Raw genomic sequence first — 24,417 nt, 5'->3', positions numbered from 1 at the left:
TTCCTTATTGATTAACTTTGACTTTCTCTTTTTGACATTTTATATTTTGAAGCCTTCTTTTATTTTTCATTTTTATTTATTTATTTATGGTTTGTTTGTTTCTTATTTTTGTTTATTTATTTTTTTGTTTATTATTTTTTGTTTATTTATTTATTTTTATTTCTTTACCTTGATTTACTCATTTTTTAACCTATTATTTTAGATTCTTATTAATTGGATTAATTCCTTTAATTCCTTAAGTTTGACCAAAAAATATGTTGATTTTGATTTTTATTATTTACATTTATTTATTGTTTTTATCTTTATTTTTTAATATTTTTATTTCATTGGTAGTTTATCACTTATTATATTTAAATACTTTTAACAGTTATGTTCTAACAGTTAGATTTCTCTCTTTGAAACTAGTTGTTATTTTTCAACCATTATAATTTATTGTTCTCTTTATTTAATATGGTGCCATGATATGATTCTCCATCTTGTCCTGAAGATGAACCATGCTAGATGGTTCGAAACACATCACCAAAATATTTCTAATGTGATTATTAGTGAAAGATTTCTCAATAAACTAAATTTTTGTGTCAAGTGCTTTAATATCTTATTGTAGATTTTTCAATAACATGAATTTTCTTCCACTTTTTTATTTTGAGGGTGTAGTGGTTTTGATATAGGTGAGTGTTAAAGTGATCTCGGAAAATGGTGACAATCAAATAAATTTGTTGGTTGAAGAAATGGATAAGTGCTTCCATGAGAAACATTAAGATATGTTCAAGATAAAATGTCTAAATTCTAGAATCAATAAATATTTGAACGGAAGTATTTTTTATTTTTTTTTGTAAGTAAGCACGCATGAGGGATTTGAATCATTGACCTATCGCAAGGAGTGTCTTAACAATGCAATCATTCACCGTCAATCCAAAACCCTATGGGTTATTCGAATTGAAATATTGAATTAGTGAAGTAGTGGAATTGTTTAAGATAATTTTCCTTTCAATACAAAGAAATTGTTCCTCAACATAATTATAAATGGAAAGCTTATATGAATGTAAGTGGTGAGAGATTATGATTGGGAACTTTTATCCAGGAAATTTAATCTATATTAACGTATGATAGGGATTAAGTTCATAAGTCTGTAAGTTACTCAAAATATTTTCGATGGAAAAAATTGTCCCATAAAAAATAACTTTACTTTTTATAGTTTGTACGCCAAGAAATAGGTGGTACAAATGATAAAATATAATTTCTATTAAGAAAATTAAATATTTCATATCAATAAACTATGAAATATCAGGGGACATTATAAACTATGATAATTTCTAGGCAGCCATGATTTAATAATGTTTTATGCCATTGTAAATATCAGGGGACATTTGAGTGCCATTTGCATCGTAGAAAGTTAAAACGACCTATCTTGACCTTAATTGCAAAAATATCCATTTTGGCTTCATTTTGAAGTAAGGTAATTTTGGCTTCATTTTGAAGTAAGGTAAATTTGTAGCGCAGAGCGACAACAAATTAAGTTGTACAAAGGAATGAACCGCTCAGCATTTATGTATACAGTCACAAATTCTCAAAAGTTGTTTCACTCTAGCCCGCCACGCCATTGATTTGATGTATTATGAATGTCCAACCGTCCAAGTAATACTATTAACAAGTGACAAACTTAAGGATCTGTAGATCCGACAAATTATGGGAATCTATTGACCTTTGTGGGAAGATAACTGTACGTAGGCCACTACTATTTATTTATAAGAAATTCTTATGAGGTGACATATCATCTGATTGAGTTCAATATCTCTGCAACTGGTGTTGCATTTAGGAAGATGGCCTTGCCTTGCTCTTCATTGTCATCCCACATTCATACTGGACCTCACCACCATTGTAACAGACAGTGCATTCCACATTTCCATAGCTCGCTTAATGCAGGAACTAGTGCTGGCAAACGGAGAAACCTGTACCAACGATGGGGTACTAAAGGTGACTATATAATTTCTATTGTGTTTTTCTGAGATATAGTTCCTTTTTTTTATTTTATCATTCTACATTTAAATGAAGAATGATAATCTATTTTTCCTGTTTTCGTTGGGAATAAAGGACACTAGATAATTTCCACTATAACTACTATGGTTATTTTTATATCACATTAATTTCAGCTCAACTGATTAATGTATCTTGATATGCAGGTTCAAGAAAGATTGTTGCTTGTGTTGGGGAAGGTACAGCCTCCCTCACTTACCAGTCTACTGAAAAATCTGCTATATCATTTGGTAGAAAATAATTTAATTTTTAATAAGACTGCGATTTGATTTATGTTGAGAATTACTTTCGGTCTAGCTATTTTGTTATCGACTCATCATTTAGTTATTTTGTTATCGATGATTCCGGATCTAACATATAATATGTCATTCAGGTATTTTGTTATTTACCTTTCGAACCACGAAGTGTGATCTATATTTAAGAAAAGAGATATGTCAAATTCCAAATTTCTACAACCAAATACCTATGTGATGGATCTGGAAATAATTTTTCAATTTAAATGTTTATAATCTCGTGATCCCTGACTGTTTTTGTTGGATACCTTCAGATCCTACACTACTGGTGAAACGAGAATATCCTCCAGGTTTATGGAAGGATCATGTTATCGAATCTCTAATGCCATCTCACAAGGTTAGTAAGTAATGTCAGTGCCTGTCGATTGATTAATGCACATCAGTACTGTAGCAGCTCCGCCTCCATTATTATAATTGATGACGTGAAATAATTATAGGTTTCACCATCAGACGAGAAGCGTATCGAGATATTAATATCAGAGATTAAGAATATGTTTAGATCTATGGGCTATGGGGAAGTTAATCCCTCTGCATATGATACTGCTTGGGTAGCAAGGATTCCAGCAGTTGATGGCTCTGAGAAGCCTCAGTTTCCTGAAACACTTGATTGGATTCTTCAAAATCAGTTGAAAGATGGTTCTTGGGGTGAAGAATTCTACTTCTTGTCATATGACAGAATACTAGCTACTCTTGCATCTATTATTACTCTTACTATATGGCAGACTGGAGACTCACAAGTAAAAAAAGGTTTGTACTGCATCGATCAAAGCCCTTGTGACTGATTGACGGATTGAAGTAGAAATATGTCGATATCAGCATTGCCCTTACCTTGTTTTCATACAGTGACAAAATTATGGTATATTCTCTCCTGTGAAGAGTTTTTAACTTGTACATATTTCAGGGATTGAATTTTTCAAGACACAAGCTGGAAAAATAGAGGAGGAGGCTGATAGCCACAGGCCAAGTGGATTTGAAATAGTATTTCCTGCAATGCTAAAAGAAGCTAAAGCCTTAGGTCTGGATCTGCCTTATGAATTTCCTTTCATCAAGCAAATCATTGAAAAGCGGGAGGCTAAGCTTGAAAGGTTAGAATCTCATCTGTCATTGATAAATTTGCCATGCCATGATCTCTAGTTAAAGTGATAACTAACTGATTAACTTTACCTTGGTGGTGTTTGGATCAGGCTTCCTACTAATCTTCTCTATGCCTTTCCAACAACGTTACTGTATTCTTTGGAAGGCCTGCAAGAAATAGTAGAGTGGGAGAAAATAATGAAACTTCAATCCAAGGATGGATCATTTCTCAGCTCGCCGGCATCTACAGCGGCTGTGTTCATGCGTACAGGGAACAAAAAATGCTTGGAATTCTTGAATTTTGTCTTGAAGAAATTCGGAAACCATGGTATCAAGATGACAATATGATTTCAGGAAGGCCCTTTTCTTTTTATATAATTTGTGAAAAATGCTAAGAATGAAGAATTTGTTATTGCAGTTCCTTGTCACTATCCGCTTGATCTATTTGAACGTCTGTGGGCCGTTGATACTGTTGAGAGGCTAGGGATCGATCGCCATTTCAAAGAGGAGATCAAGGACGCATTGGATTATGTTTATGGGTATTATGTTTCTGGGCATTCTAAAAACTTCCGCGAATTATTTTTGTTTCTTGTGATAATTTTTCGGATTAATCACATATCATTTTATTTGATAAATATTACGATCATTTTTAGGATTAATCACATATCAGTTTATTTGATATATTTCAAACCAACTACTATTCATAATTATTATATCTGAAATTGTTGTGCAGCCACTGGGACGAAAGAGGAATTGGATGGGCGAGAGAGAATCCTGTCCCTGATATCGATGATACAGCCATGGGCCTTCGAATCTTGAGACTGCATGGATACAATGTATCCTCAGGTAAATTGATGGTGTAAAGAGTTATATTTTGCTGGGAATTGTGCCAATGGCCCTGTTTTTGAATTCATTCAGTTTGTTGAACTCTGCAACCAACATTTTTGGCAGATGTTTTAAAAACTTTTAGAGATGAGAATGGGGAGTTCTTTTGCTTCTTGGGTCAAACACAGAGAGGAGTTACAGACATGTTAAATGTCAATCGTTGTTCACACGTTGCATTTCCGGGAGAAACCATCATGGAGGAAGCAAAACTCTGTACCGAAAGGTATCTGAGGCATGCTCTGGAGGATGTGGGTGCCTTTGACAAATGGGCTCTTAAAAAGAATATTCGGGGAGAGGTACATAATATTGCTGCCTCTTTATGTGCTATCCTAATCATTCCAGATTTTGGAAATATTTTAAATTAGAATATCTCAAAATTATAATTAATTATATTTTAAAGATTATAATTAATTAATGATTATTATGAATATTTTAAAAATATATCAAAATTATATATATATATATAGATTACTGAGTATTTTAAAAATATATCAAAATTATATATATATAGATTAATTAATTCATAAGCCCTTTTTATCATTGGTATTTGATAACTTTTCTCCAGGTGGAGTATGCACTCAAATATCCGTGGCATAGAAGTATCCCAAGGCTGGAGGCTAGGATCTACGTTGAAAATTATGGACCAAATGATGTCTGGGTCGGGAAAATTTTGTACACGTAAGATTTTAACTTTCAAGATCGTATGATTGAGTTTTTTAGTTTTTGCCTCTATAAAACCTCCATTGGTTTACTTCCCTCTGTAACACCCTCTACCAGGATGCCAAACATTTCCAACGACAAATATTTGGAATTAGCAGAATTGGATTTCAATCGACTGCAAGCTTTACACAGACAAGAGCTTCAAGATATTCGGAGGTGCTACTTACTCCACATTTGCATTTCATTGATATTAAGTCTATCTTCCTTACCAAAAGCTAACAATATATTTTGCACTGTTCAAAGGTGGTGGAATTCATCGGGTTTCTCAGAGCTCGGCTTCACTCATGGGGAACGTGTGGCTGAAATATATTTCTCAGCAGCGTCTTTTTTGTTTGAGCCAGAGTTTGCTACCTGCAGAGCCGTTTACACAAAAACTGCTATTTTCACCGTCATATTAGATGATCTTTATGACAAGCATGGAACATTAGACAATCTCAACCTGTTTACAGAATCTGTCAAAAGGTAAACGGTTTGGTTTACTTGAAAAAGAAAAGATATTCTATGAAAATAAGCATCTTTATACTTGTAAATTTAGATTCGAGAATATCCCAATATCCGAGAATCTTACAGTCACCAGGTTCTCACGAATCTTTATACGTACTTTAAAATTTGGAATTTCAATTGTTTGATTATTATAAAGATGGATGTATTTTGTCTTTTTCATCCTAATTTATTAATTGATCTGATTGTTAAAATTATAAAGATAGAGATATTTTTATGTTTTTCTTTTTCATCTGAAGTTATGACTCAGTTTATCATTTTGTATTTGCACTAGTTTAATCATTAAAATCTACAAACATATATTTTAATATTCTTGAAAAAGACATCTTTATTTAGATGGTATATATTTCAATATTTCCTAATATTAACCTACAAGAATTAAGTACATACGTACTTCATTGGCTTTGTTTTTTAGATTGTATATATTAACCTACGAGAATTAAGTACATACGTATTTCATTGGCTTTGTTTTTAGATGGGATTTGTCACTAGTAGATGAAATGCCACAAGATATGAAGACATGTTTCAAGGGTTTCTACGATACCTTTAACGAAATCGCTGAAGAAGGACGTAAGACGCAGGGGTGTGACGTGCTACGCTACATTCAAGAAGTTGTATGTATTAAGTCTCACATAATTTTTCTAGTTATGTAGTTTTGTATTGATTACACTGATATGGTATATGGCAGTGGGAGGTGCAGTTAGCTGCGTATACTAAAGAAGCAGAATGGTCTGCAACTAGATATGTGCCATCCTATGATGAATATATAGAGAACGCGAGCGTGTCAATAGCGTTGGGAACAGTGGTTCTCATTAGTGCTCTTTTCAGTGGGGAGATTCTTACAGATGATGTACTCTCCAAATTTGGTCGTGAATCTAGATTTCTGTACCTCTTGGGCTTGACAGGGCTTTTGGTGAATGACACCAAAACTTATCAGGTATTTATTTTCCATAGTCAACAATTTACATTAAACACACCATGTTATAGGAAAATCATTGCTTTATTGTTTTTTAATTTTATTCTTGGTATGAGAATAATAATAATAATGTGTATTTGTGCTTACCAACTTATTAAATTAATTTATTACATGGGTTTTAATATTTATCATATATTAGCCTTCATATCCTTTAATTGCCACTTATGTTTAAATGTTTCTAATATTTAAATCGTTGGTAAATGTAAATACAGGTTGAGAGAGGTCAAGGCGAGGTGGCTTCTGCCCTACACTATTACATGAAGGAACATCCTGAGATATCTGAAGAAAAAGCTTTGAAACATGTGTATAGTGTCATGGATAACGCCCTCGATGAGTTGAATAGAGAGTTTGTGAACAACAAAGATGTACCCGACAATTGCAGGAGACTGGTTTTCGAAACAGCAAGAATAATGCAGTTCTTTTACATGGATGGAGACGGTCTGATACTTTCACATAATATGGAAATTAAGGAGCATGTCAAAAACTGCCTCTTCAAACCGGTTGTAGCTAGATTCAATTCTTGATCAATTTAAGGCTCTTCATGACAGTGTGTTAACATTATATTAACGCAAGCATAGAAGTTGTTGCCTGGTATTAGTATTTGTTAGAGTTGTCTTGTTTCTTTACCACTAGCCATGAGGGGCTCCGCAAGAGACATTGCCATCAAACGACTCAGACTCAGTATTTTATGACATCCAAGTATATTTAGATAATATAACAGTATTGATCCATTTAATTTCGGATCTATCATCCATCGACAGGCATGATCAATCCGGAGTTAGATGGATCTAGGTTGCTTCCAAATGAGGGCAGCAATGTCATAATTTTATATTATCATTATTATGTATATGTTTGAGATAAACTTCATACTTTAAAATTTACATTATGTTTTCTTTGCCTGAAATGACCAATGATTATGTTCTTTAATTTAGTCTATTGTGTTTACCTTGAATGGTTTCTAAATTTGTGTTTGGATGTTTTGAGTGTTTTGTGTGTGTCTGTGTTTGGATACTTTGGGTGGTTTGTGTGTTTATGTGTTTTGATTTGGATGGTAATATTTGTGAATGTTACAATTTTTGTGGTATATTTCTATATGTGTATGTAATTGTCTATTAGTAACTACTTGGTGATGAAAAAGGAATACAAACTTGTCAATAGCTTGCAGGAGGATTGATACTGCACGTCTATTTCATTTAATTTTAGGTATCATCGTTTTTCACAACTACTTAGTTCTTAATAGTGTCCATCCAAGTATTACTAAATATATCTTGAAGAGTAGTTTTAATTTTAAATTTGTTGTGCTATCTCAATCTATTGAGATGATTAAGATTGTTAATAACTTTAATTATGAAAAATAAAGAAATAAAACTTTTGAATGCAAAGTGACAATGTAATAGTGTTAAATGAAAAAAATGTGAATAATAAGAATGTGGTCAATTATAAATATTCTTCATTGTGATCAATCTCAACTATTTTCTTCTACTATTCTTATTGTCACCCTTGTTAGTTTTGACATATTTTCATATCGATTATATGAAAAGTGTAGTTGAAATCATAAACCAATCAAACCTTTAACTCAAGCTATTGTAGTAAACATCTTACCTTTTATCCCTTGCTCTCCAATATTAATAGGTTGAATTACTATAACACAAAAATCAATGCACATTGTTAATTATTTTTGTGCTTAAACTAAAATCAATCACAATGTTAATCAAATCACTTATAAATTAATGTACCATCATACATCGAGTTACTTCAAATCAAGAATCGACATCTACACTGAAATCAATGCATCCAATGCAAGCAATCAAATATGATTAGAAAAAACATCTACACTAAAATCAATGCATCTAATGCAAGCAATCAAATATGATTAGAAAAAAACATCTGAACTGAAATCAATGCATCTAATGCAAGCAATCACCTATGATTAGAAGAAAAAATCTACACTGAAACCAATGCATTTAATGCGAGAAATCAAATAGGATTAGAAATCAACATCTACGCGGAAATCAATGCATCTAGTCTAAGAAATCAAATATAATAAAAAATCGGCGTCTACACTGGAATCAATACATCTAGTGCCAACAATCAAATATAATTATAAATCAACATCTACACTAAAATCAATGCATCTAGTGGAAGAAATCAAATAGAATTAGAAAACATATACACTAAAATCAATGCGTCTAGTGCAAGCAATCAAATAGTATTAAAAATCACGTTTACACTGAAATCAATGCATCTAAAAAAATCAAATATCATTAGGAATCAACATCTACATTGAAATCAATGCATCTAGTGCAAGAAATCAAATAGGATTATAGACCACCATCTATAATGAAATCAATGCATATAGTACAAGGAATCAAATAGGATTATAAATAATCATCTACACTGAAATCAATGCATTTAGTGCAAGCAATCAAATAAAATTAGAAAACATCTACATTAAAATCAATGCATCTAGTGTAAGGAATCAAATAGGATTATAAATAAACATCTACAATGAAGCCAATGCATCTAGTGCAAGCAATCAAATATCATTAAAAATCAACATCTACACTGAAATCAATGCATCTAGTGCAAGCAATCAAATAATATTAGAAATCATGATATATGTTAAAATCAATGCATCTAGTGTAAGAAATATTCTTCCCTCTCTCCCCTCTCTATCTATATCTATATCTCCGTCCATCTCTCTGTCTTTTTCTCTCTATGTCACCCCCAAACATACACACACTCTCTACATCTCTCCCTTGTCACTCCCTCTCTCTCTCTCTCTCCACTTCTCTCTTTCTATGTCTTTCCTCTTCCCTCCCTCTCTCCCCTTCCAACTCCATCTCTTTATCCCTGCCTCTCTCCTCCTCTCTCTCCCTCCTTCTCTCCTCCTCTCTCTCATTCTTCCTCTCTATCCCTCTCTCTCTCTCTCTGCCCTCTAACCTTGTCAATTTCTCCCTCCTCCTCTCTCCCCCTCCATCTCTCTCTCTCTCTCTCTCTCTCTCTCTCTCTCTCAACATTCTCACCCTCTCTCACTCCTCTCCATCACTCTCTCTTCATTCCTCCTCTCCCCTCTAATTTAGTTTATCTCCTTCGGTGCAAGCAATAAAATAGGATTAGAAATCACCATCTACACTGAAATCAATGCATCTAGTGCAAGAAATATTCTTCACTCTCCCCCCCACCATCTATATCTATAGCTCACTCCATCTCTCCTTCTTTGTCTCTCTATCTCATCCCCCCCCATCCCCCCCAACACACATGCTCTCTCTCTCTCTCTCTCTCTCTCTCTCTCTATATATATATATATATATATATATATATATATATATATATATAGATCTTCTTCCCTCTCTTCACCTTCCATCTATATCTCTATCTCCCTCTGACTCTCTTGTCTTTTTGTATCACCCCAAAACATTCACACTCTTTCTCCATATCTATCTATCTCTCCCTCCCTCTTCCTCTCCCTAGCTCCCTCTCTCCCCCTTCTCTCCCCCTCTCCCCCCCTTCTATCTCTCTTCCTTCATGCTCTCCTCAAGAAAAAGTATTTCCTGCAATGCTAAAAGAAGCTAAAGCCTTAGGTCTGGATCTGCCTTATGAACTGCCTTTCATCAAGCAAATCATTGAAAAACGGGAAGCTAAGCTTGAAAGGTTAGAATCTCCTCTGTCATTGATAAATTTTCCATGCCATGATCTCTAGTTAAAGTGATAACTAACTCATTAACTTTACCTTTTACCTTGGTGGTGTTTGGATTAGGCTTCCTACTAATCTTCTCTATACCTTTCCAACGACGTTACTGTATTCTTTGGAAGGACTGCAAGAAATAGTAGAGTGGGAGAAAATAATGAAACTTCAATCTAGGGATGGATCATTTCTGGGCTTGCCGGCATCTACGGCTGTTGTGTTCATGCATACTGGGAACAAAAAATGTTTGGAATTCTTGAATTTCTTCTTGAACAAATTCAGCAACCATGGTATACTGTTATAATTTGAACAAAAAAACCCTGTTTTTTTTTTGTTTTTGTTTAAAATTTTATACAAATTTTGGTTCAGCTACTGTAAACAAAACACATGAGGAATGCCAATTGTACACTGAATTACAGGATATGTAAATGTCTTAGGACATATCTATAGCTTAGAGTCTCTTTGACAATTCTGTGATATATTTGTACTTATGACAGAGAAATCGTAGTTCCACAATTGTTGCAAATTGTAATCTATAGTTCAGTTGTATGTATGTAGAATATTTTCTACCCCATGTAGTTATGTTGTGGATTCCAAAGGGCTTATGAAGACGATTTATCCTTCATAATTATGTATTGTTTTAACATAATATAAAATAGACTATTTTTCTTGCTGAAAAAAATTATTTGAATAAAAAATGCTTGGAATTCTTGAATTTCGTCTTGAACAAATTTGGCAACCATGGTATACTGTTATAATTTCATGAAGTCTTTTTTTTTATATATCAGTATAGATTTATTTTAAATAAGGATCTAATATGAGTCGAGAGATCTATTCTAAATACAGATGTAATATGAGTTGAGAGATCCAATTATTATTTAAATGTTTTTTTATAGTTATTTAATTTCAATTTTGATGAAAGACTAACAACCTTCCATATTATACACTCCTGTAAAATGAGCCAAATTTCTCAACAATTTGTAAAAATGAACCTCTAAAAATTATTATGTTTCAAATTGAAAATTGCATAGAATTGATTTGTGGAAAATTTGTTATTGCAGTGCCTTGTCAATATCTGGTTGATCTATTTGAACGTCTGTGGTCCGTTGATACTGTTGAGAGGCTAGGGATTGATCGCCATTTCAAAGAGGAGATCAAGGACGCGTTGGATTATGCTTACAGGTTCAGGTGTTGATCAGCTCATGGTAATTATTATTATATATGAAATTTTTTGAAAGTTGAAAGCCTCGGTGATGTACTGACTCATTATATTTAAATATTTTCACACGAAGTTTTCGAGTAGCAAATATGAGTCATCATCCGGATTGAAATTGTTGTGCCGCCACTGGGACGAAATTAGAGGCATTGGATGGGGGAGGGAGAATGCTGTCCGTGTATCGACGATACAGCCATGGGCCTTCGAATCTTGAGACTGCATGGATACAATGTATCCTCAGGTAAAATGTTGGTGTAGAGAGCTATTATATTTTGCTGGGAATTGTGCCAATGGCCTTGTTTTTGAATTCATTCAGGCTGTTGAACTATACAACCAACATTTTTGGCAGATGTTCTAAAAAATTTTAGAGATGAGAATGGAGAGTTCTTTTTCTTCTTGGGTCAATCACAGAGAGGAGTTACAGACATGTTAAATGTCAATCCTTATTCACACGTTGCACTTCCGTGAGAAACGATCATGAAGGAAGCAAAACTCTATACGGAAAGGTATCTGAAGCATGCTTTGGAGTATGTGGATTCCTTTGACAAATGGGCTATTAAAAAGAATCTTCGGGGAGAGGTAGGCACATAATATTGTTGGCTATTAATCATTCCAGGTTTTGGAAATATTTCAAGGATTTGGTCAGAATATTGTTGACTATTCTAATCATTCCAGATTTTGGAAACATTTCAAGGATTTGGTCAGTAGGTGCAAGTTCAAACAGTTGAATTCTCTTTTTGTTGATTAAATTAGATTTTAAAAACCATTATTTCAATTTACAGTTTAATATATTCAATCGATCTTTCATAATTTTTTCTCCAGGTGGAGTATTCACTCAAATATCCCTAGCATAGAAGTATGCCAAGGCTGGAGGCTAGAAGCTATGTTGAAAATTATGGACCAAAGGATTTCTGGGTCGGGAAAATTTTGTATATGTAAGATTCATAAAACCACTTAGTAAATTTAACTTTCAAGATCGTATGATTGAGTTTTTCCGTTTTTCCAATTAGTATTATGGAGAAGAATAAAGATACTGTGTCAACTCCTTTATGTAACCGAAAAAAACGGTAAGAAATAAATTATTAAACAACAGCAATGTCTTAAAATAGTTTTTATTTGTATAAAACCTCCATTAATATTTACTTCCCTCTGTAACTCCATCTTCCAGGATGCCAAATGTTTTCAACAAAAAATATTTGGAATTAGCAAAATTGGATTTCAATCGACTGCAAGCTTTACACAGACAAGAGCTTCAGGATATTCGGAGGTGCTACTAATTACTCCACCTTTACATTTCATTGATATTAAGTCTATCTTCCTTACTGAAAGCTAACAATATATTTTTCACTGTTCAAAGGTGATGGAATTCATCGGGTTTCTCAGAGCTCGGCTTCACTGATCAGGAACGTGTGGCCGAAATATATTTCTCAGCAGCGTCCTTTTTGTTTGAGCCAGAGTTTGCTACCTGCAGAGCCGTTTACACAAAAACTGCTATTTTCACCGTCATATTAGATGATCTTTATGACAAGCATGAAACTTTAGACAATCTTAACCTGTTTACAGAATCTGTGAAAAGGTAAATTTTTAGTTGATTCGAACTAACTTTTTTATTCCTATTTTTTTAACGAAAGTGTCTGGAACAGTTTTCAGGCATACATATTCATGTTCCAAATTAAACCATAAAACTCGTAGCAACTAAACCAATCTATCTTTATAGATTTGAAAATATCTAATTCTGATTTTTGGTGACAGTGAGATTCTAACATATTTATCTAGTTCTGATCTCTCCTAACAATTAGATTCCAAGATATTTTCCAGCCCTGCAATCCATTGCACAAGGATACCCATTTACAGTCTAAGTAGCTTTTTTTTTAAATAAAAAAAAGGTTTTGTATTAAAAATAAAACAGATAGTACATATGTCATGTTTTTTATTACAGTTTGTTTCTTCAGCATACATTACCTCCAAAAAGATAGTGAGGTCTCTTTCCTGCTAACCTTAATTTCTAGTTTTATAATCCTAACTGTTTTAGTTCACTATCCAACATACTTAGTCCAAATATCTTTTATGATAAAGTGAAAACTCAGAATGTGTTCATCCTCTTACAGTAAGAAAAACCTTTTTGTCTTTCATTCCCTGCATTTACTTCTAACTCTTTGAGGAGTTGATACTTCCAGCATTTATCTTAACCCCATGTTCAAATGCTGTAAAAAAAAACTTACCACGATCTTTCCCAATGCCCATTTTGGAAAGTAAATCTGCAGTCCAGTTCTTTCTCTATATATGTTGTTATCACTTGAATTGAACCTCAGGGCTAAAAGAAGGCAATGCTAGGGTAACCACAAACAACGCTTATCCAAGTAGCTAGCCCTACTAGGCCGGGAGAGGGCTCTTTCCGTAAGGATCTCAGCCAAGATGACTGGATTAGGAAAATGATATTAGGCTAGGTATAGTAGCACAAGGTTTGATTTGATTTTGAAGGGGTTTTGCTAGATCAAGAGGAGCCAGACAGTTAGGGCTAGGGAATTAGGTCAAAATTGCAGGGTGTTCAATGGGGCAAGGTAGGTATAAGGCTTAGCACTCTAGGGCTTGATGGGTGAAGTGTTTTAAGACTGGTGAGGAGCTAGGAAGAGCATGTGATTACCATGGATCCTTCCTAGACTATAGAAAACATATAATGGTGAAAATTTCCCCAAAGTAGAGAAGTGATGTTATGAATGCTGCCTATCAACTTGAAAACATTCACTTAGAAGCAATGAAATGATTAATGAAGTACACAAAACATTCTAACATATGATCACAAGAGAAGAAACTGAACTAAACTTCATACCACATGGATCCCAAATAAATAGCTGCAATTTTTATTAATCTCCTGCTAAACTGCTACAAAATGATGTACAATCAAGGCATAAGCATCAAGTTGAGTCCAACCCTTTACAATGAGAAAGAAGAAGAAGATATAGGCATTATTTCAACCTCCTCCCATCCTCAGGGGTCGAATCCCTAAGATGAGGAGCTAATCTAACACTGAACAAGAAACTGGAATATAGGCATCTTAACAACTTGCCTCTAAAAGTGAAAAACTGATTCATTTGAGCTCAAATTGACTTTTAATCTAATGAATCTACCCTCTACTACTAGTTATCCATCATATTTACAAGCTAAGTCATCATTTACAATAGTAAAACATACTCCATGAGAGAAAATCCATGAACACAGTCAAAACACAGAAAAATAGCCATCCTGTGAAAAATTTGCCTTGTGCGCAGTGCCACTAGTCCAACGCGCAGCGCCACATTCAGGTGCCTTTTGGAGGCCTTCCCGGCATCCAAATTAAGCTCATGATAGCTCATTGGAAAGCTATTCAAGTCTAATTTCCAAAACACTTGGAATTTATTAATTCAAAGCTTATTTGACCCCTCAAAATTTTATTCTCCCAAGACTACTTCTGTGTGTCTAAAAAGTGGCAGAAAAGTCATTTTTAGGGTGTTTTTTTATTTTCTGGTGGACCAATTCTGCTCCAAAAACTTAGCAAATCCATAGGGTGCATGTACGCATTGCTCTGAATCCAAAAATGCAATCCATTTTTCCATTGGGTGTCCTTAAAAAAAGCGCAGCATCGGTGGCGTTGCGCATTGAGCCGGATTTCTCTGTGTGCAATTTCCAAAATTTGCAAAAAACAAAATCTCCTCCAAACCTGACCAAAATTGGTGGTGAGTGGCACCATCATCAAGCATATTGATGAGCTAGGGAAGCTTCAACAAGCAACCTAAGCCTATCCTCCTCTTTTTTTCCATTTAGAGCCCGCCTTAGCCTAGCTTTCATCTGTTTGACCCTCATGTTGCAAATTTTGTTTCGGGTCCTGTAGAGGTAGGCCATGTGCCTGATCATCTGGTTGTCCCTATTGGCCTTCTGCAACAACTTCTCTAGGTGAAAATTGACTCTTTCAAGCCAAATCTCTCTATCATCCTCAATTTCCTTCTCAATAGGAGTCAAAGTGACTGGTGCCTCTTCCTTTTACATAACTGATTCACCCTTGTCACCTTGTTGTTTTATCTTGAGAAGTTCCAGCTCCATGATGACCTGCTTGTCACTCAACCTCTTGTTCTCTTGTTCCAAATATGTGATGACATACTTGGTTCTCTCCAAATTGTCCATCAATGCTTGGACTTAAGCCTCCTTTTCCTGTATGATGATGTCATTTATTATTTCTTCATCCTGAGCCTCTAAGTCAATTCTCCATGCCATGATGAGTATAATGCTGCTCCAGCTCATCATGCTCTGTCAAATCAAAGTCTCTCTCTTCCTCCTCATCATCAAAACTTTCCCCTGGCATCTTTTCTTTCCCTTTGTACAGATGTTGCACCTGTTCCTGCTGTGTTGAGGAAGAAGGCAAAGCCCCTTCCACATCCTATGGAGCAAGAATTTGCCTATGAGTTGATGAAGAAGGCAAAGTCCCTTCCACATCCTGTGGAGCAAGCACTTGCCTATCAACTGCAAACAATCTTTTTGTGCCCCTCTGGTATGTCATGTAGGTCCTGGGCACCTCAGTAGCTCTAGTCTCTTTGGCCTTCTCATCTGTCTTCACCTGAGCACTACTAGAAGGTCCTCCTGATTCTTGGGACATTGGTGGAGGAATTTGAGGACCCCTGAAGATGTCATGAGCAATAAATGTCTCACAGGAGATGTTGAGGAGGTTAAGATGATGAAGCACAATCATCTTCATTAGGGAATAATGATAAAGACTACTCATCTACTGCGGGTATGGCTTTTTCTGCACAAAGTGGGCCATCTTCTCAATATTCTTGAACAAGAAATAAGGGAGGTTTAACATCCTCACCTTGGTAAAATGCATGAGAAGCCTGATGTGATAGGTGTACAGTCTGGAAAATCTGCCATCACAAGTGAAATATTTCATGATGATTTTCATCATGGGGGCATACTTATCTTCAAGGAACCTAAACGGAAAAATCCTTTTTGCTTCATTTCTGTACCTGGGTTTGATGTAAGGCTCATAATAGTGTTCATCCAGGTCCTGTGTCTTACACCACTTCTCCCCTACATTTGGAATCCTGGTTGCATCCGCAATAATGGAGGGTGAAACTGTATACGTCACCCCAACAAGAGTCACCTTGTTGTCCCGGAGATTGGCTACAAAAAGCCTGGTGAGCTCAGGGTGGTGTTGAAATCTCTCTACCTGCTCACAGAATTCATATCACCCTAGATGCCTGAAACAAGTGACAGCCAAATGAGAGGCCTCAAACTCTCTGAGGTTTGATGGCTCTTCCCTGATAATTTTTCCTCCCTTGTGTGGTTTTCTCTGATGCCTAGGTCTCTCTGTTGAACTGTCACTGCCAATGTTTTCCTCCTCCTCATAGTCTCTGTCTTTTCTGTCCATGTTTGCAAATTTTTAGGCTGTGCACTCCTAGAAAGGGATGAAGGGAGTGAGCAAGAGTGATTAGGAATAAGGGAATGGGAGATGACCTTGTGAGGTATTTGGTGGGCTAGGAAATGAATGGGACGGTATGAATCATGAAAATGAGGGAGAGGGGCTTGGGTCCTTTTTTGAAGTATAGCTTGTGGGATGAAGGACAAAGGAATATAAAATGTTATGGAGTGATATAGGGGAGGGTTTCAGGGCTTTAGTGATAGGTGATGGGAGAAATAATGGGGGTTAGGGTTTCTAGGGTATAATTAAGGAAGAATCTAGGGTTTCACTTTTGCCATTGTAAATTACCTTTAAAAACTTCAATTACAAACCAATGATGAAGTACGGTGAGGAAACTTACTTGCTTGAGGGAAGAGAGGGTGATTTTTGATGTTTTTAGGTAGCTGGAGGCTTTTTGGCCCTTGTTGGCTCAACACACAGTGCCCTTCTGAACGCGCAGCGCAGTTGTTTTTTACACTGCCAAAACTCGCCTACACGCAGCGCTCAGTCTCTATGCGCAACGCCACTTCAAAACAACTTTTGACTGCCTTCTTAGTGTCAAAATTAGGCATGGGATAGCTTGTTGGAAAGCTTGTCCTATCTTCTTTCTACAAAATTTTGAATTTTTCAATTTGGAGCTCATTTGCCTGTCAAAAGCTCAATCTCCCAAGACTAGTCAAAATGTGCAGAATGAGGCTGCTAAAATACAGAGTGTTGTTGCAGTCAACTTTTGGAGGTATTCCTCAACTCCAAATTGCACTCATGATAGCTCATTGGAAAGCCCTTTGTGTCTAGTTATCATTTGACCCATCAAGCAAGTCATTTGGACACTCCAGCTAGGATAAAACTTGGTTTACCGAAGGTCACTCCAGAAGTGCAGTAACTCTCCTATGACACCTGTAGTTTTGACATTTCTCCAAAACCATGACACCTGTGTAAACAAAGAAGGAGTTTTTTCTTCTTGGGTCTATGATGGACAAAAGCCTCTCTCACTTTTGTCAAATTCATCTTTTCTTGCTCAGAAACATCATTTGAATAAAACCTATCTCAATATGTGGAACAAGGGATTTGTAGAAATGAAGGGAAATGAAGGGGATGAGGGGCTTCTAAATTCTTGAGAAAATTTTGTGAAGTAGGGAGGGATGTTAAGAAGCAGGGGAAAGTGGAAGTTCAAGGATTGAGTGAGGGGAAGGGGTCCAAAAGGGAAAAACATAGGCCTAACGTAGCAAAGTGTCAAATTGTAGCAATAGGTTAGGGTTTGTGGGAAAATGATGAATTTGAGGGATATCAGTGATGGGAAGTGTTTAAGAAGGTATATTAAGGATAGGGGAAGGTGTATGAGCATCAGGATACAAGTTTTGTCGATGATTTGACCATCCAAGAAAAATTACCTTCAAAACCCTGGGAGAGGGAAATGAGCCTTACCTAACCACAGTTGAAGCACAAACAAGGTGTAAAATGACCCATTGGAACCTGAAATAATGATGACAACTCTTTGAATGATGGTACACTCAGCTGAATGGTGACATGAACCAATACTTGGAAGACTTTGGAAGGAGTGAAAACAAATCCTAGACCTGATACCTAGTGACCAAATTTTTACTTGAAGACTCACTGAAATGAAAAAAATTGACTTTGACACCCTAATACCACTTTATAAGAGCATATTTGATCATTTGTGACAGTATGAAAATACTGACTCTAATATATGTGATCAATGTTGATGAGTTGGTATGTGCTCACCATAGTCTTGATGGGCTTCATCCAATTATTCAAGATCAGAGAGTTGAAATTATTCAGACCCTTAGCCGAGTAGGTAATGCCTTTTGCATCCCTATAGACCTGTAGTTTCTCCAATCCCAACCATTTCCGTGCTATCAAAACTCCCCCCTAACCATTTCCCTGCTATCAACACTCCCCATAGCACCACTATCTCTACCTTATTGTTCGTGCCCTGTCCTCCTTCCCACCAAAAATGATAGCTTTTTCCCCACTCAATGACTATGTAAACCCCACATCCACATTTCCTCCCACTGCAAGCACCATTGAAGAATCCCAGTGGGAGTGTATGCCATATGTTTTTCTAAATGATTCTTCTTTGCTTGCTTGCAATTTGAGCTGGTCCTATCTCCAAGAAATAGGTCACTGTTTCTATTACGTCCTCCCTAACTATCAGATTCCTGTTCTCAAATATGAGTGCATTCTTGCTCCTCCAAATGATCCATATGAGATATAGAGGGAGAAAACAAAATTTGTCATGAGTTTTAATCCACTTCCATATGCAACTTCTTAATGTAGTGAATTGATCCATCTGCATGATGCCAAAGGAGTCCATTATCCCTTCCCAAACAACCATCCCAGAAATAAATGTGCATTATCCTCACTACTTACCTTACAGAGTAGGCATATCCCCTTTATAGCCACCTAGCTGGAACACTTGATTTTGTTGGGGTTATCCCCTTTCCAAATTTTATGAATCCAGGAGTCCCCCTTCTGTCCCAATTCCTCCCTAGGGATGTAGTTGTATATCTCTTTTATGGAAGGATGCCCCTTTTTCAAGCCCCCCCCCCCTTGAAATTTGGTCCCTCTTATCATTTATTGAGATGCCTTGTTTCTCAAGTTGGTGATATAATCTTCCCATTCCCTCCCCTCAGGTAGTTGAATGTCCCTAGCACTTTTCCATGATTGGTCATCTATGCACAATGCATCAAACTTATAAATATGATTTAGAAAGGTGAGCCCTCTATTATATGAGATTAAGAATTCCATATGATAGAGTGTGATTCCCTCCCATACCTAGCTTTACATAATTTCAATTGGTTTGATTATTAAGTACATACTTACTTCATTGGCTTTCCTTTTAGATGGGATGGGATCTATCATTGGTAGATCAAATGCCACAGGACATGAAAACATGTTTAAAGGGTTTCTACGATACGTTTAATGAAATCGCTGAAGAAGGACGCAAGAAGCAAGGGTGTGACGTGCTAAGCTACATTCAAAAAGTTGTATGTATTAAGTCTCTTATCATTTTTTGGTTATGTAGTTTTTTTTATTGATTATAGATTCATGATTCACTCATATGGTATATGTCAGTGGGAGGTCCAACTAGCAGCTTATACTAAAGAAGCAGAATGGTCTGCAACTAGATACGTACCATCCTATGATGAATATATTGAAAATGCTAGTGTGTCAGCAGCGATGGGAACAATGGTTCTTATAAGTGCTCTTTTCACTGGGGAGGTTCTTACAAATGATGTACTCTCTAAATTTGGTCGAGAATCCAGATTTTTGTACCTCTTGGGCACGACAGTGCGTCTAACTAATGACAACAAAACTTAGTATTTATTTTTCATATTCAACAATTTATATATTAAATACCATGTAATAGACAATATAATTTTGATTAAGGTTTACATTGTTAATCTTGATGAATCTCATTAATTTTGATTAACTATAATTAATAAATCCACCTCACTCAAATCTGTTGTAATTAACATGAGCATTTACTAATATAATTGATATACACATTTTAAGCTGATTAATATAAATATGAAATTAATTTAAATAAACTTATTTCCATTAATAAATATAATGAAAACTTTTTATTTATATCAGACACCATACTATATAAACGATAAAATCCTCATCCTTGATTTTTGTTTTTATCTCATTCCTCCCATAAAAATAATGCTTTTTCAATTGACTGTTACCGCAAATAATGTGTGTTTAATATATAATTGTAAAAACAGTAAAGGAAACCATTAAATTAACTTATTGCAAATGATTTTATTACTCATTAAATTAATTTAATGCATGTATATTTAACATATATTAAACATAAGACCATTCATATCCTTTAATTGCTACTAATGTTTAAATGTTTCTTATACTGAAATCCGTACTGTTAAATATAAATGCAGGCTGAGAGAAATCAAGGGGAGTTGGCTTCTGCCATAGAGTGTTGCATGAAGGACCATCCTGAGATATCTGAAGAATAAGCTCTGAAACATGTGCATAGTGTTATGGATAACGCCCTTGATGAATTGAATAAGGAGTTTGTGAACAACAGAGATGTAATACCTGACAGTTGCGGGAGACTAGTTTTTGGTTCGGCCAGAGTAACGCAGTTGTTTTACATGGATGGAGACTGTTTGACACTTCCAAATAATATGGAAATTAAAGAGCATGTCAAAAACTGCCTCTTCCAACTCGTTGCCTAGATTCAATACTTAGTTGAAGGAATATAAGCTTGATCATTACGGTGTGTTACGTTATAATAACGCTGTTACGTAGAAGCTGTTAGACAATGGTATTTGCCCCAGAGTTGTCTGATGGATTTAACTTGAGAGGGTTTTCCTAATTACCTTAAACCCCAATCAAGATCTACTCCTTTGTAAGAAATTGAAATTAATGCACAGCGGAACTTACTTTCCATCCTCAAAGGCTCCTGGTCTTGACTTGAGTTATTGGCTCTTGAATCCTTCCAAGAGCTTGCAATCCTTCCAGTCTTCAATGGAGCAGACAATCTTTTATGAGTGATTGCAAGCCTTGGAGACTCAGCCCTTTTATAGCAGTGCAAAACCCCAATCCTAGGGCAGCCTAAAATTTAGCTGAAACAAGTCTGTCTGAAATTTCAGATTGATTGAAATCAATCAATCAATCAATTAGAATAGATTCTGATTTCCTTATTCAACTCAAATTTATTACTGCTATTATTTTTAATCAATTATAATCGGTCCATTAACAATTGTAATTGATTAACATTATTCTATATGTATTTGTATCCAAATCCTTATTTTAAATACGTTTAATGCCATGACTTAATTAATCACATTATTTGGCATATAAATGTAATCTTGCTGATAGTATTTGACATCATAATCATAATGCACGCATGTCCAACTCAATTATTGTAATTAGACGTCTCTAAATCCAACAATCTCCCACATGGACAAGTGCAACCTTTTGATTATATATACTTAACTTTATTGCATGCAACTTTTCTGTCTTTACTTATCGTATTTCTTAAACAATTCTGTCCATCAATTATGCTAACAAAGGACTTAAGCGACATTTGTCACATTTATTCGCAACTAAACTGACATAAATCACGCTGCCAACATAACTGAATGACATGAATCTGATTTGGACATATAGTTTAGAAATTACACGCAAGTGTGATTAGACGTGCCTATTTCTAATTGAGTCACCTTTACTTTACTGTATGAGGCCAAAAACTTAAACTTTAAAGAAAGAAATAATGAAACTGAAACTGAATGCAACTTGTATATATCATCAAAATTGTTTACAATTGCATTACATAGAACATCAAAAAACAGAACTTAAAACATATTCAGACTCCCACATTTTTCTAATTATCCTAAACAGATATTACACCCATACAAGCAACATGTTGGTGAAAATTCTTGGGTGGTAATCCTTTAGTAAGAGGATCCGCAATCATGGAGTCTGTACCTATGTGTTTTATACATAATTCATTATTTTGCACTCTCTCTTTTACAACCAAAAACTTAATGTCAATGTACTTCGACTTTGACGAACTTCGGTTGTTGGATGCGTATAACACTGCTGAATTGTTGTCACATAATAATTTGAGTGGTTTCTTAATAGAATCCACAATTTTCAGACTTGTGACGAAGTTCTTCAGCCATACGCCATGATTAGATGCTTCAAAACATGCAACAAATTCAGCTGCCATAGTGGAGGAGGCTACCAATGACTGTTTAGTGCTCTTCCATGACACAGCACCACCTGCCATCATGAAGATGTATCCTGATGTTGATTTCATGCTGTCGACACATCCTCCAAAATCAGAATCGGTGTATCCAATGACCTCGAGCTGTTCCGATCTCCGATACGCGAGCATATAGTCCCTTGTTCTCTTTAGGTATCTCAACACTCGCTTGGCTGCCTTCCAGTGTTCCATACCTGGGTTACTCAAATATCTCCCTAGCATTCCGGTAATGAATGCAATATCCGGACGCGTGCATACTTGTGCATACATGATGCTACCCACGGCTGAGGCATAGGGAATATCTTTCATGAGGTTTTTATCTAAGTCAGTTTGGGGACATTGTTTCAGACTAAACTTATCTCCTTTTGATATAGGGGTATCTCCTGGTTTGCTGTTTTGCATGCCAAATCTTGTTAGAATCTTATCGATATAGTTCCTCTGGGATAACCTCAGAATACCTTGAGATCTATCTCTAAGTATTTCAATCCCTAGAACAAATGATGCATCACCAAGATCTTTCATTTCAAAGTTCTTAAATAAAAAATTCTTAGTTTGATGCAACATGTTCTTATCGTTACTGGCAAGCAATATGTCATCTACATATAAAACCAAGAAAATAAATTTACTCCCACAGAACTTAAGGTATATACATTCATCTACTATGTTAGACTCAAAACCAAATGAGCTAATAACTTGGTGAAACTTATAATACCATTGCCGAGATGCTTGTTTTAGCCCATAGATAGATTTCTTAAGTCTGCAAACCATAGACCCTGCATCACCTGATACAAAGTTTTCTGGCTGCTTCATATAGATCATTTCATCAATGTCACCATTGAGAAACGCCGTCTTTACATCCATCTGATGAAGTTCTAAATCATAATGTGCTACAAGCGCCAATATAATCCTTAAAGAGTCTTTCGATGAAACTGGAGAGAAAGTCTCTTTATAATCAATGCCTTCTTTCTGTGTGAAACCTTTCGCAACAAGACGTGCCTTGTATTTTTCAACATTGCCTTTAGAATCCCGCTTAGTCTTAAATATCCATTTGCAACCAACGGGTTTCTTGTCTTTAGGCAACGGAACGATATCCCAAACGTCATTGTCATACATAGATTTCATCTCTTCATTCATGGCATTAATCCACATTTGAGAGTTAGAGCTTTCCACAGCTTGTTTGATATTAACAGGATCATTTTCAAACATGCCAATGTCAAACTCATGTTCTTGAAGATATGCATAATCCTTTGATTGTGTAGATCTTTTCTCTCTAGTAGATCTCCTAATTGGCACAGGCTCTAGATTTTCTTGAGGTTCATTTACAACTTGATCTTCAACAAGAGGAAGAACATCATTACCAACTTCTGACTCTCCCATAGGCCCTAGGCCATCAACATTTGTCATGTCAATGTGAGGGTTTGGGTTGGGTTCAGGTCCATTTGTGTTCTCTATTCCATGTTGAGTTTCTAACTGAGTTGTTTGGGATGATGAAGTTTGCACATTGTCAAAAGATGTATTTCTAAACGCAATCGGAATTTGAACAAAACTAGGACTTTGGTCCATAGTCTCATTCGCATTCGTCTCTTCTTCTTCAAAAATACTATCTTTTGTCATATCTCCCCCCACAAACTCATTATCCTCAAAAAAATTTGCACTTCCTGACTCGAAAACTGTATGTTCTGTTGGATTATAGAATTTGAACCCCCTAGATCGTTCAGAATAGCCTATAAAGTAACAACTAACGGTTCTTTCGTCCAGTTTCTTTTTGCTTGGCTTATAAGGCCTAGCTTCACATGGACATCCCCAAACTCTCAAATGATTCAAGCTAGGCTTGTGCCCAACCC

At 35.5% G+C, this 24,417-nt stretch overlaps 1 protein-coding gene and 1 pseudogene across 1 annotated transcript; both read left to right on the top strand.

Moving 5' to 3' along the window:
• Positions 1-1,769: 1,769 nt before the first annotated feature.
• On the top strand, positions 1,770-7,394 carry LOC149263242 (bifunctional levopimaradiene synthase, chloroplastic-like). Its single transcript, XM_089387442.1, has 15 exons — positions 1,770-1,974; positions 2,181-2,213; positions 2,582-2,664; positions 2,765-3,074; positions 3,229-3,412; positions 3,512-3,729; positions 3,820-3,940; positions 4,135-4,247; positions 4,353-4,582; positions 4,852-4,964; positions 5,064-5,162; positions 5,250-5,468; positions 5,983-6,121; positions 6,196-6,444; positions 6,696-7,394. Exons 1-15 carry the CDS (start codon positions 1,821-1,823, stop codon positions 7,005-7,007), a joined length of 2,577 nt encoding a protein of 858 aa, XP_089243568.1. The 5' UTR covers positions 1,770-1,820; the 3' UTR covers positions 7,008-7,394.
• LOC149263241 (bifunctional levopimaradiene synthase, chloroplastic-like) lies at positions 7,119-21,038 on the top strand (annotated as a pseudogene).
• Positions 21,039-24,417: the final 3,379 nt, after the last annotated feature.

This window comes from Pinus tabuliformis, chromosome 6, assembly GCF_031772625.1.
Source record: "Pinus tabuliformis cultivar Carrire ecotype Pingquan chromosome 6, CPIR1, whole genome shotgun sequence".
NCBI classification, from domain to species: Eukaryota; Viridiplantae; Streptophyta; class Pinopsida; order Pinales; family Pinaceae; genus Pinus; species Pinus tabuliformis.
Note: the sequence above shows the minus strand (reverse complement) of the source record. Positions and strands in the feature narration are given on the sequence as shown.